This window comes from Prionailurus bengalensis, chromosome D1 (genome assembly GCF_016509475.1).
Source record: "Prionailurus bengalensis isolate Pbe53 chromosome D1, Fcat_Pben_1.1_paternal_pri, whole genome shotgun sequence".
Taxonomy (NCBI): domain Eukaryota; kingdom Metazoa; phylum Chordata; class Mammalia; order Carnivora; family Felidae; genus Prionailurus; species Prionailurus bengalensis.
In genome coordinates, this window is record NC_057346.1 from 97,102,401 (window position 1) to 97,116,544 (window position 14,144).

A 14,144-nucleotide genomic window follows, 5' to 3' on the forward strand; every position below is an offset into this window, starting at 1 on the left:
AGAAAGAAATAATGCCAACCTTGCATTAAATTTCTCAGGGAATAGAAAAAGAAGGAACACTTTCAACATTTTATGAGGCCAGCATAACCTTGGCAGCAAAATCTGACTTAAATGTTCTAACTGTTGACAAAAGAAATCAGGCACAAGAGAATAAGTACTGTTTTGATTCCATTTGTATGAAGTTCAGTAGCAGGCACAATAGAAATCAGAATAATGATTACTCTCGGATGATTGAGAAAGTGCCTGGGAAGCATGAGGGAATCTTCTGGGGTTGCTGGAATGTTCTATACCTTTATATGGGTAGTAGTTATAAGAGTATGTACATACCTAAAAAAATCATTCAATTGTAAACTTTAAGGTTTGTACACTTTATCTAAAAAAGGACTATAACCTGTTCTGCTATAATGTGTTGCTATCATCGGACATAGTTTCTCTTATATTCAGATTGAACCCAGTGTGCACTTCACTTGCTTACACTGTTTTGACTGTATTTGATAAACTATTCCAGCACTATTCTGCTGCAGCTGGCTTGAACAGCAGGGAACGTTTGCTGTAGGCTCTTTCCCTTTGGGAATAAGGGAATTACCCAGACCCAGAGGTGGCTGTGATGGAGCATCTAGTTCTTCACTCTGTCTCGCTTGCTTACTTAATTCAGTGTTGTTTTCTTTACAGGCACGGTGGTTCTGGGAAGCGTACTTCCAGTCAATTAAAGCCATTGCCCTGGCCACTCTGCAGATCATCAATGACCGCATATATCCGTATGCTGCCCTCTCCTATGAAGAATGGAATGACCCCCCCACTGTGGTGAGTGAATTCCGCTGCTAACCATGTCAGCCATGGTCCAGATGTCAAGATGGGACAAAGAAAGACGTCCTGAGTTTGTAAAGATTATTTAAATTCTAGCTATCTAAGATGAGGCTGTGCTTGGGGTCTGACGAAGTCAGCTTAATTCTGAAATGATAACAAAAGTCAAAAATACAGAAGCAGCAGCTTCCAGTTTGTTTTCAATGTGGTTAGGGAGACGGTGTGCTTATTTATTGCAGAGGTAAATGGGGAGGCCTGGCTGTTGTTGGAAATCAAACGCTTCCTGATGACTTTTGCAGTTGTAGTGCGTAGAACTCTTGAAAAGATTCTATAGGCAGCGTAATAATAATAGCTTATATTTTGAATGCTTAGTCTCTGCCAGGGACAGTGCTAAGTGCTTTGCATGGATGATTTCAATCAGCACTGCCATCACTGTGTGAAGAAAATAATCAGCAAAAGCGATCTAGAGACATTATGGATTGCCACAGTCAAAACTTGCTCACGATTGTCCTTTCAAAAGACTGTACCAATTAATACTTCTACCGACAACATTTTGGTTATTTGGGCTCTCCCTGCCTTCCGTAACCCTGAATGCTTGAATCTGTGCTCATCTGCTAGGTAAAAAATGATCTTACATGTGTGTATTTTTCAAGTGGAAGGTTGATATCTCTGTTAGTTTCTCCCAGAATATAAATACAAATCCTGTTTGTATTTTGTTGGTCACATGGAATTTTTAGATTGTTTTAGGCATTTATTCATTCAGTAGGTATTTACTGAGTGCCCACTACCTTCTACCTTCTAAACAGTGTTCTTGGTACTTGAAGTGTATCAGTGAACAAAGCAGAGAAGATCCATGCCTTTGGGGAGTTTACACCGCAATGGGTCTTGCTATCTGGAAGCAAGATTTATCTTTCTAGTTGAATTTTAAAGTTTTCTTTAAAAAAATTTTTTTAAGTGTTTTATTTATTTTTGAGAGAGAGAGACAGAGACAGAGACAGAGTATGAGTGGGGAGGGACAGAGAGAGAGGGAGACACAGAATCCAAAGCAGGCTCCAGGCTCTGAGCTGTCAGCGCAGAGCCTGATGCAGGGCTCGAACTCGTGAACCATGAGATTGTGACCTGAGCCGAAGTCGGATGCTTAACCAACTGAGCCACCCAGGCGCCCCAGAATTTTAAAGTTTTCTTTATATCAGTTCTTCACAATTCCTGATTAAATTTTTCTAATTTTACCTTTCTTATTCTCTATAAAGGAATACTTTCTGATATTATAGTTTCTAACTAGTTACCATTGTATAAAGACACATTATTGTTTTTTTATATAAATTTTGTTAAGTATTCTTTTACTGAGTTCTACAATTTTTTCACTTTTATTTAGTTGATTCTCTTGTTTTCTAAATCTGCAATCATATGTGCAAATGCTGACTTTCCCTCTTTTTCCCAATACTTAAACCTTTTATGGTTATTACTATTTTTTTTTTTAATCTAAACACGTTGGCTAGTACATTCAGCACAATGCTAATTGATGATCTGAGTGTTAAAAGAGAAACGAGGTGTTATCTAGTCCGAGAAAGGGGGGATATTGGTCCCATGCAGAAGGAACAGCAGATCCAGAGGTTCAGAGGCGCTGGAGAACGTGTGGGTTTAAGGAACTTCTGGTTGGGTCTGCAAGGAGGTCAGTGTGGCAGGACTGGCAGAGGCTCACAAGGGAGAGGCCAAAGACGAAGCCTGGAGAGGGCCCCAGTCACAGAACACCTCAAATGTCTTGGAGGTGTTGGCCTGTTATCTGTGGGTTATTTAAGCTGGGAAGTTAAGTGGGGAGATTGTATTTTGGGTCAATCAGACATCAGTGTGGAGAACGGATCCCTCGCAGTGGGACGGGTTGAGAGCAGAGGCAGGGGCCTATTTAAGGAATCCAGGTGAGAATTAGTAGGGGGCAGTTTGAGGGACCACAGGAAGAACTGGCTATGCTAACTGGCTGGTGAGTGAGAGCAGTTAGGGAGAGTGAGGCATACGGGGTATTTTATCCAGATAGGGAGTGTGGGCACATGGAGGTTGCGGGCAAGCGTGCTACTGGAGTCCAAGCTCAGTCTGACTGCAGGGCCTTCCAGGCTGGCTCCAGCCTGCCTTTCCGGTTTTATTCCCTTCTGTTCCCCTTTAGGGAGTTCTGGGTTTCTGCCAACACAACCTTATCCTTCTTGTGTATGATCCGTGCTTTTCCTTCTTTGTGCCTTTGAGATGCCTTTCTCCACCATTACCTCCAAGTGTCCGTATTTTATCCAAATTTCAGTGACCTGCTCATATACCTCTCCCTCCATTAGGTTTTCCTAGACCCCTTAAATAGAAAGTAATCTTTCCTCCTTGTAACTCTTAGAGCATATTTCTGTATTTCTTTCCTGCCTCTTAACACGCATAGAAGCATAATTTCCCGTAGAGTTTTAAGCTTCTTAACGGAATTTGTGAGTTATCTTGGTATTTCTTGTAATACCTAGGACAAGTTAATTCAGACAGGAGGCCCTTGATGTATAAAGGAGGGAGGGAGGAAAGGAGGGAGATTGGGATCCCAGGACATGAGCCGTCTAGGGCTTACTCACATGCTGATGTGACATCCATTGTTTCATTTGGCCTAAACCCTGTTGAGAAGATGGGAAAAGTGATATATTCTTTCCCTTCTATTAAGTGGACATAATGAATGTCACAATGCATAATGACTTGGCTGGGGTCATATAATTGGCAAGTTGCATAAACAAGTGAGAACCCAGGTCTTCTGATGATCTTGAATTCTTAAGGAGTTTTGTAGGTGCCATTGGGCCTCCTCTGGGCTGAAACATTTCTTTCTTTCTTTCTTTCTTTCTTTCTTTCTTTCTTTCTTTCTTTCTTTCTTTCTTTTTTTATTATTTAAAAAAAAAATTTTTTTTTTCAACGTTTATTTATTTTTGGGACAGAGAGAGACAGAGCATGAATGGGGGAGGGGCAGAGAGAGAGGGAGACACAGAATCGGAAACAGGCTCCAGGCTCCGAGCCATCGGCCCAGAGCCCGACGCGGGGCTCGAACTCCCGGACCGCGAGATCGTGACCTGGCTGAAGTCGGACGCTTAACCGACTGCGCCACCCAGGCGCCCCATGGGCTGAAACATTTCTACTATTCCAACTCAATGGCATCAGCTTGAGACGAAGAATATCACCCTGTTCCTCTACAGGAGAATCATACAGGTGGGGTGTCATGACCCAACCAGAAGGTGTGGAAAGAGTGGGACTTTATTTCTGTACTTTTAATCTAAAACTCTAAGAAAAAGTCCAATGAGAATAAATGGTTGGAATTTTGATTCTCTGTTTTTCATAAGACTATTGGGCCAGGGGAAAGTAGTACATGAAAATTTGTAGTTTTGAAATACTTGTGTTTTAATGGAGGACAAAATGGTCATAGTGCTGGACTGTCAATTTGGGAAAGAATGTAAGTATAAAAAGCTTAAATCTGGATATGCAACTGGAAAATATCAAATTTTTTTTTTTTTTTTTTTTTTTACTTCTTAAACAGTTCTTTTTAGGGGAATTTAGTGCTCACCACATTTCTAGGAGCTCAGGTGATGAGAGCCCTGATTTAAAGCAGTGGGTTGTACATTTCTGCATTTTCAGCAAAGGCAACTGACAGGAGGTCTGAGTAGTACTGATTTATTTATAGCTAACTTTTCCCCTCCCCTTTGGAAATATTTAACCTACTCTAGATGTGATTTCTATGAGCCCAACCTGCAGGGGAGTCTCCTGTCTAGATTCCATCAAATTTACAATATCAGACACCACGAGGTGGGAGGAGGTGTGCATCTTGGTCAGTAAATCAAGGGATGGTCTGGTGTTTTCAAAGATACGCTGTCAGGGCCTCCAGCCAGCCATGCACTGAACTTGCTCAGGCCAGAGAGGAAAGAGTGAGAGCAGAGTCCTGTTTTGCCAGATGTTGCTGCCTTAGTTTAATGTAAACAACAACAACAACAACCACCACCACCTGTGTGTGTGTGTGTGTGTGTGTGTGTGTGTGTGTGTGTGTGTGAGATAAAGAGAGCGAGGGGTGGCCTTGTAGAAACCAAGTGTTTCTGTCACCAGATGACACATTTGCCACTTTTATCTTTAGCTAGGTAGGAGGGACGTTATATTATCCACGTTGTGCCACACTCTCGAAACTTGAACAAGTTTGACAAAATAATTCTTGAGCATAACTTTAAAGCAGCAGATGTATCTGGTTTGGAGAGATTGGCACTTTGTTTTCATTCTCCTCTTTGGAAGGAATTTCTCACCAAGTTAAGCTTCCTTACGAGAGCACAACAAGTTTTATTTTACCAATAATTTTCCTAGCTCCTCATGGCAAGGCTGACTGTATTTCCCTGCCTTTTTGGTCTTTCCATATGCTTTTTCAATCTTTCTCCCCTTTTTTGCAGATATCAGCAAAACTTTATCATCTCCCCAAATGCTCCACACCTGCATCACTTGTAACATTAGTGTCATTTCTGGTCTTGCCTGTGGCAGGCCTCATCCGTACATCTGGGCCTCGCCTGTGGAGTGGAGGGGCGGGGTGGGGGGGTGGTGCTCCTCAGACACCCTCTCCTGCCTTAACTCTGGTTCTTTGCCAAATGTGAGCATGTCTGGCAGACAGAGACCAGCAAGTGAGCATTCCATGTGCTCTGGGGACGCAGTCGGCCAACAACTGTGAATTTTGGGTTTCTGACATGTGTGACCAAAACCATATCCTCTCGGTGACAGTTTTTTAAAAATTCAAAATATTATGGCCCTCAAGTCATGTTCGAGAGTGCAATATTTTCCTAGGTCGTGTTTCTACGACGTGACTTGAAAGACTGTACCTCACCTTTATCAGTAAGTCATAACCTTACTTACCCAGTCCCTTTAGACAGACACTTCGTGTTTTTCAAATTTGCCATCCTAGGAAACGCTAATAGAGAGACCGCAGGTTATCCCCTCTTCCGCACTGGCTCTACTGGCCCTAGAGCAGAAAGGAGAGCTAGCTACAGTCCCATGGCCTTTGACAAAAATTGATGAGAAAAATACGAAAATGACTTCAAATGGATTATTGTATCCAGCATAAGAGTGAGGTTGAAAAACAAGAGCTTTTTCCTGTGAAATCTAGCCAGAGGGGCGACTTAGCTGCGAGCAAGACTTCAGATGAGGATCATGTGCTTGGCTGGACTTCTACGAGCCTCGTGTCCGAGCCTCAGCAAGGGACCGGCAGAGGGGGGTTGTGCATCAGAGTCCTTGATTGGTACTTGTCGCCCTTGAGGAGCAGGAATCAGAGTTGTGGCTAAAAGATGGCAGAGCCTGCCGTCGCCCCGTAAGGCCTTAGGGAGGTAAGTGCAGTCTTTCTCCTAGAAAGCTTCTTCTAAAACACAGACTGCTGCCACTCTAGCCCAAGTGACAGATTGAGTAGGTCTGGGCGGGGTCCTGGAACTTGGCATCTCTAGCAAGTTTCCAGATGGTGTTGATATTGCTAGTCCAGGGACCCCACTTTAATGTGGAGTTGACGCACTGTGTGTGTCCTGACTCATCCACTGGAGAGGAAGGCTCTCCCTGTCCTATCCAGTGCCTCCTCTGGACTCCTTGGGCCTGGATCCGAAGCATCCGGAGACAGTTCAGACTGCATCTATCTCAGCCCCATGAAGTCGTCCGGGCTGGCCGCACTGAGATGTCCAGGCTGCAGCCCCCACTCACCAATGTTGTGGTTGTACGAGCAGTTGAAAATATCACTCCGCTATAAACGCTACCAAGCAGTAAATCCCTCTGCAGGCTGAAGAAGCGCCAGCTCACATGCATGAAACAGAGCTCTGAGTTGAAGAGATATGATGTTAACAGTCTGTTTAACTCTGCTCAGTGCCCTTGAACTTCCAGGTTGTGGAATGTTTCTCTGGAATTTGAAAGCCTACCCTGCCCCCAGGAGGCCTCCTTGGCTTATTCTCCCCCTCCTTCCTCCCACTGCCTAGATAGGGACTAAAGTATGTATGGAATTTAGAAATTTAAGCTCGAATTTTTAAGTACACGTAGGTTTTTTGAAGTCTTGTTTTTAGAGGTATCACATTTGTAGGATCACAGTTGCACAAGGGGTCCAGTACACTACTAGGAATTCAAACCTTCCCGTGTGTAGACTTTGCCACTGAGCTGTTTCGTATCTGTAGTGACTTCCATGGAAACGACCTAGAAAGTCTCAGATCATCAGTAGCCAGGGAATAAAGAAAGCCGAGTTAGGTCTGTGATGGACAGATGCATAAGGTCCCAAGAGCTTAATCTGGGGCGCCAAGCAAAGAACTTGGCCATTGGTCAGGTAAAGATGGGAAAGATGAGGTCACAAGCCGGATCCAGACGGAGAGGACGTGTAAGCAATCTGAAGAGATGAGCCTGGGGATGTGGCTAAGATGATTGTGTCAGTTAGGTCTTTTACATGAACACCCTAGATCCTTCCTAATAGAGGCTTGTATACCTGTGGAGCACGCATCTGTATGGCAGCCGCAGTGGTGGTGGTGGGTGAATCGACTCACACCGTTTCCCTGGATGCAGTCCTACCTCCATTGCCTTCGTAGAGTCCATTTTTCTGGCTCTTGCTTTCATGAATCCAAACCTGACTGCTTCTTTACATCACACAGCTGGTAGGAGGGCGGTGACTAGAATGGTTTTTCAGAGTCCGTGGAAGCTTGATCTGACAGCAGATTAAGAACATACTGAATGTTTTGGCACGGTCATCCTTGGCACATGTCCTAGCGATCAGTTATTAGCACAGATTCCCTTTCCCCTTTTTGGGGGGCCACTTTAGTTCTCTCTTGATGTCTGCTTAAATGATTCAGCAGCAGAAGTTACCAGGAAACTAGAGTTGCTGGGTATTGTAACATCAGGATAATGATTTTTTTTTGTTTTGTTTTCATTTCTACTATCCTTTGGTAGTTACACGCCTCCCAATTAATGAATATTTGAGTGTAATTTCTTAATAAGTGGGTTGTTACAGCTGCAGAGTAGAAAAATTTCCCCATTGCTTGAATGAGGTTGATTGTTGATGTTTGGCTTTCTTTTTTTTTTATCTCAACTATATTTCTTTATTTTACTTTTTTTTTTCCTTACTTTAAATTCAAGTTAGTTAACATATAGTGTATTATTGGTTTCAGGAGTAGAATTTACTGATTCATCACTTACATATAACACCATTGCCCATTAGGCATTTAGCCCATCCCCCCACCCACCTGCCCTCCAGCAACCCTCAGTTTGTTCTCTGTATTTAAGAGCCTCTTATGGTTTGCCTCCCTGTTTTTATCTTGTTTTTCCTTCCCTTGCCCTGTGTTCATCTGTTTCTTAAATTCGACATATGAGTGGAATCATATATTTGTCTTCTTTTTTTACTTATTTCGCTTAGCATAATACACTCTAGTGCCATCCACGTTGTTGTAAATGGCAAGATTTCATTCTTTTTGATTACTGAGGGATATTCCATTATACATATTCCATTATACACACATACCATATCGTTATCCATTCATCAGTTGATGGGCATTTGGGCTCTTTCCATGATGTGGCTATTTTTGATGGCACTGCTGTAAATATTGGGGTGCATGTGCCCCTCCGAATCAGCGTTTTTGTATCCTTTGGATAGATGCCTAGTAGTGCAATTGCTGGGACATAGGGTAGTTCTATTTTTAACTTTTTGAGGAGCCTCCATACTGTTTTCCAGAGTGGCTGCACCAGTTTGCACTGCCACCAAGATGTATGGTTTAAAAATCAAAATAGTAAAATAAAGCATATAACTAAAATTGAGGCAACTCAGTTTGTCCCAAGGGGCAACTGCTGTCAACTCTCAGCTTTCCTCTGGGATTTAATCTTCCTATCTCCCCCAAAATGCTTACAGTGCTGTTTTTTTTTAATTTCTCAATCATAGACATTATATTTTTACTACCTTTGGGTCAGGACTTCGTCTCTTGTTCTCTCCTCTTTCTTTACACATTTCACTTTTCCCATCTTACCACTAGGGCTTTATCACCATTTTTCATTAAAGCAGTATTTATTGTATGCATTATTAGGACTATATAAATACTGTTTTTAATTTTTTTTTTAACGTTTATTTATTTTTGAGACAGAGAGAGACAGAGCATGAATGGGGGAGGGTCAGAGAGAGAGGGAGACACAGAATCTAAAACAGGCTCCAGGCTCTGAGCAGTCAGCACAGAGCCCGACGCGGGGCTCGAACTCACGGACCGCGAGATCATGACCTGAGCCGAAGTCGGGCGCTTAACCGACTGAGCCACCCAGGCGCCCCATAAATACTGTTTTTAACTGAACCAAGAGTAAACCATGATTATGCTTTTTTTCGTGTACAACTTTTTATTTTCCAGGGAGTTAATAACTGCCTCTTTTTTTTCTCCTCCTAGTTTTATTATTTTTATTTATTTTTTATTTATTTTTTTATTACATTTATTCATTTTTGAGAGACAAAGAGAGACAGAGCACAAGTGGGGGAGGGGCAGAGAGAGAGGGAGACACAGAATCCCAAGCAGGCTCCAGGCTCAGGGCTGTCAGCACAGAGCCCGATGTGGGGCTTGAACTCAAAAACCGCGAGATCATGACCTTAGCTGAAGCCGGACACTTAACCAACTGAGCCACCCAGGTGCCCCTCCTCTTAGTTTTAAATGTTCCTATCACTAATTGATTTTTTACTCAGTTCTCCAACAAAAGAGGAAAATGGTCAAGCATAAAAAAATTTTTCTTACTTTTTTTTTCTTTCCATTTGTCTCCTTCTTTCTTATTTTCTTTTTTTTTTCTCTCTCTGCCTTCCTCCCACCCCCTCCCTTTTCTCCTATAGTGATTCATATTAAGCTTCAGTCTGGATTGATTGCTCCTGGAGTTTCCTGTGCAGCAGTCATTCTAAATTTTAAGTTCACTATGATTCTGGGAATTTGTTTTTTCTCTCCTTTGTTGGATTCTTTATTTCCAAGGTCTAACATCTTCCTCTTTTTTTTTTTTTTTTTTTTTTTGGTTTATTTTTCCCGACAGTTTCTGGAAGAGGAGAGACCATTGGGAGATAAATTTGCATGTCTGAAAGTGTATTTATTCTATTTCACATTTGATTAATAATTGGACTGGTGTGGACTTGTGGTTGAGGTGGGTTTTCTTCTGAATTTTGAAAGGATGGTTCCATTGTCCTCGAAGTTTCCCATTTTAATTTCAGAAAGTGAGATGTCATTCTAATTCCTGATCCTTTTATGTGACATTTTTATCCTGGGAAATTCTGTGTTCTCCAATTTTATGATATGCCTTGGTATGAGTGGTTTTTTTGTTCAGTGGACACTGATTTGGGCTCTTTTAATTGGAAATTCATGTCCAATTCTGAGAAATTTTTGTTTTGTGTTTTATATGTCCAATTCTTTTCTTCCCATGTTTTCCTCTTTTTTCTCTTTATGGAACTTCTGTTACCTAAATGATGAATGTGTTAGATTGAGCCTTGTTTTCCTTATCATTTCTGTTCTGTTTATCATCTCTTTTTATTTCAATGATCTTTTTGTTTTAGTTTCTTAGATATTTTCTCAATTTTATCTTCTAACCTTTCTTTTGATTTTTAAAATTTTGTTCGCTTTTAATTTCTAAGTTTTTCTTGATTTCTAATTAATCTTTTTCTGTAGCTTCCTATTGTTACAAGGATACAGTACTTTCTTCTCTGAAGATACTGTGATTTTGTTTGTTTCTTAGCTCCTTGTGTTGTTTGTGTCCTTTGAATTCCTCTTTCAGTTCTTTGTTTTTTTTTTAAATATGAAATTTATTGTCAAATTGGTTTCCATACAACACCCAGTGCTCATCCCAACAGGTGCCCTACTCGATACCCATCACCCACCCTCCCCTCCCTCCCACCCCCCATCAACCCTCAGATTGTTCTCAGGTTTTAAGAGTCTCTTATGGTTTGGCTCCCTCCCTCTCTAACTTTTTTTTTTTTCCCTCCCCCCCCCCCCACCATGGTCTTCTGTTAAGTTTCTCAGGATCCACATAAGAGTGAAAACATATATAGTATTCCATTGTGTATATAAGCCACAATTTCTTTATCCATTCATCAGTTGATGGACATTTAGGCTCTTTATAATTTGGCTATTGTTAAAAGTGCTGCTGTAAACATTGGGGTACAAGTGCCCCTATGCATCAGCACTCCTATATCCCTTGGGTAAATTCCTAGCAGTGCTATTGCTGGGTCATAGGCTAGATCTATTTTTAACTTTTTGAGGAACCTCCACACTGTTTTCCAGAGCAGCTGCACCAGTTTGCATTCCCACCAACAGTGCAAGAGGGTTCCCATTTCTCCACATCCTCTCCAGCATCTATAGTCTCCTGATTTGTTCATTTTAGCTGCTCTGACTGGCGTGAGGTGGTATCTCAGTGTGGTTTTGATTTGTATTTCCCTGATGAGGAGTGACGTTGAGCATCTTTTCATGTGCCTATTGGCCATCTGGATGTCTTCTTTAGAGAAGTGTCTATTCATCTTTTCTGCCCATTTCTTTACTGGATTATTTGTTTTTTGGGTGTGGAGTTTGGTGAGTTCTTTATAGATTTTGGATACTAGCCCTTTGTCCGATAGGTCACTTGCAAATATCTTTTCCCATTCCGTTGGATCCTAAACCAGACAGAGACCCAGCAAAAAAGAACTACAAGCCAATATCCCTGATGAATATGGATGCAAAAATTCTCAATAAAATACTAGCAAATCAAATTCAACAGCATATAAAAAGAATTATTCACCATGATCAAGTGGGATTCATTCCTGGGCTGCAAGGCTGGTTCAACATTCACAAATTAATCAATGTGATACATCACATTAATAAAAGAAAAGAAAAGAACCATATGATCCTGTCAATCGATGCAGAAAAAGCATTTGACAAAATTCAGCATCCTTTCTCAATAAAAACCCTCAAGAAAGTCGGGATAGAAGGGACATACTTAAACATCATAAAAGACATTTATGAAAAGCCCACAGCTAACATCATCCTCAATGGGGAAAAACTGAGAACATTCCCCCTAAGATCAGGAACACGACAGGGATGTCCACTCTCACCACTGTTGTTTAACATAGTGTTGGAAGTTCTAGCATCAGCAATCAGACAACAAAAGGAAATCAAAGGCATCAAAATTAGCAAAGATGAAGTCAAGCTTTCACTTTTTGCAGATGACATGATATTATACATGGAAAATCTGATAGACTCCACCAAAAGTCTGCTAGAACTGATGCATGAATTCAGCAAAGTTGCAGGATACAAAATCAATGTACAGAAATCAGTTGCATTCTTATACACTAACAATGAAGCAACATAAAGACAAATAAAGAAACTGATCCCATTCACAATTGCACCAGGAATCATAAAATACCTAGGAATAAACTTAACCAAAGATGTACAAGATCTGTATGCTGAAAACTATAGAAAGCTTATGAAGGAAATTGAAGAAGATATAAAAAAATGGAAAAGCATTCCGTGCTCATGGATTGGAAGAATAAATATTGTTAAAATGTCAATACTACCCAAAGCAGTCTACACATTCAATGCAATCCCAATCAAAATTGCACCAGCATTCTTCTCGAAGCTAGAACAAGCAATCCTAAAGTTTGTATGGAACCACAAAAGACCCCAAATAGCCAAAGTAATATTGAAGAAGAAAACCAAAGTGGGAGGCGTCACAATCCCAGACTTTAGCCTCTACTACGAAGCTGTAATCATCAAGACAGCATGGTATTGGCACAAAAACAGACACATAGACCAATGGAATAGATAGAGACTCCAGAATTAGACCCACAAACGTATGGCCAACTAATCTTTGACAAAGCAGGAAAGAATATCCAATGGAAAAAAGACAGTCTTTTTAACAAATGGTGCTGGGAGAACTGGACAGCAACATGCAGAAGAATGAAACTAGACCACTTTTTTACACCATTCACAAAAATAAACTCACAAGGGATAAAGGACCTGAATGTGAGACAGGAAACCATCAAAACCCTAGAGGAGAAAGCAGGAAAAAACCTCTCTGACTTCAGCCGCAGCAGTTTCTTACTTGACACATCTCCAAAGGCAAGGGAATTAAAAGCAAAAATGAACTGTTGGTACCTCATGAAGATAAAAAGCTTCTGCACAGGAAAGGAAACAACCAACAAAACTAAAAGGCAAACAACGGAATGGGAAGAGATATTTGCAAATGTTTTTTATCTTTCATATTGGAAACTTTCTTCAAATACCTGATGTTTTCAGCAGTCTTCTTTTAAGGGTGAGATTCCAAAAGCTGATCAGAAGCTTTGTGTACATGTATAAGGCTTATCAACTGGTTGGCTTTACTTAGGTTAAGAGGACGCAATTGGTTGCCCAAATGTCAGTATTCATGTGTTATTTCTGCTGAATTCATTCATTGATCCAGAGAATAATCCTTCTGCCTTTGGGGGTGGGAAAGGATATATAATGTTTGGGCTGTAAGTGTTTGGGGAACTGAATGCGGGATGGGGGGGAAGCAGAGTTTCTCATTCTTCATTTTATAGATAATCACTTAATTCATAGTTTTCAGTGTGGTGCCTTGCCCTGCCTTCCATGCCTGGGGTCTCTGTGGACTCTCTCAAATTCATTTTCTCCAGAGAATAAACTTCCCTTCTCCTGCAAAGGTGGTGGGGTGGTGGGGTGGGGAGTGGGGGGTGGGCGTAGGGTTCGGGAAGGGAGGACTGGGAGAGCGTTGGCCTGCCTTTGCCTCTTAGTTTAAGTGATCTTGGAACCAATGTTCCTTATGTCTGTTTTCAGAGTCCCTTCTTCCTGGACAGTGGAAAGTTTACCCTTTTTTTTTGCTTTGCTTGGTAGTTTGTGTTGCTCTATCTGCTTTTTGTTTGCTTGCTTAAACAGCCCTAAAATTCTCTATATTTTTTACTTAATTTTTTATTTTGACATAATTTCAAACTTAAAGTTCCAGAAATAGTACAGAGTCTCTGTACATGCTACACCATATTTGTCAAGTGTTAATATTTTACTATATTCTTTTTTTCCTGTGTATATACATTTATATATATATATATATTTTTTTTTCCTGAGCCATTTGAAAGTTGCAGATGCAACCCACCTTTACTCCTGAATACTTCTCGTATAGAATCACAGTGCAGTTATCAAAGTAATCTGAAATAGACATTGATATAATATTTTTACTTAATCTATAGACCTTATTTAGATTTTGCCATTTTTCCTAAATGTCCATTTTATAGCAAAAGAAAATTCCAGACCATGCATTACATGCATATATTAGTTGTCATGTCTCTTTCATCTCCTTACTCTAGAACAATTTCTCAGTCTTTGCCTTGCATGACATTG

General features: G+C 40.9%; 1 protein-coding gene across 4 annotated transcripts in view; it reads left to right on the forward strand.

The window, feature by feature from the left end:
- The window catches only part of EXT2 (exostosin glycosyltransferase 2), a 145,442-nt gene that overhangs the window by 70,180 nt on the left and 61,118 nt on the right, over positions 1-14,144 (forward strand). For all 4 annotated transcript variants that reach the window (XM_043581008.1, XM_043581010.1, XM_043581009.1 and 1 more), the window contains exon 8: positions 673-804. In XM_043581008.1, the coding sequence (XP_043436943.1) occupies positions 673-804 (132 nt within the window). The remainder of the gene's footprint in view (positions 1-672; positions 805-14,144) is intronic.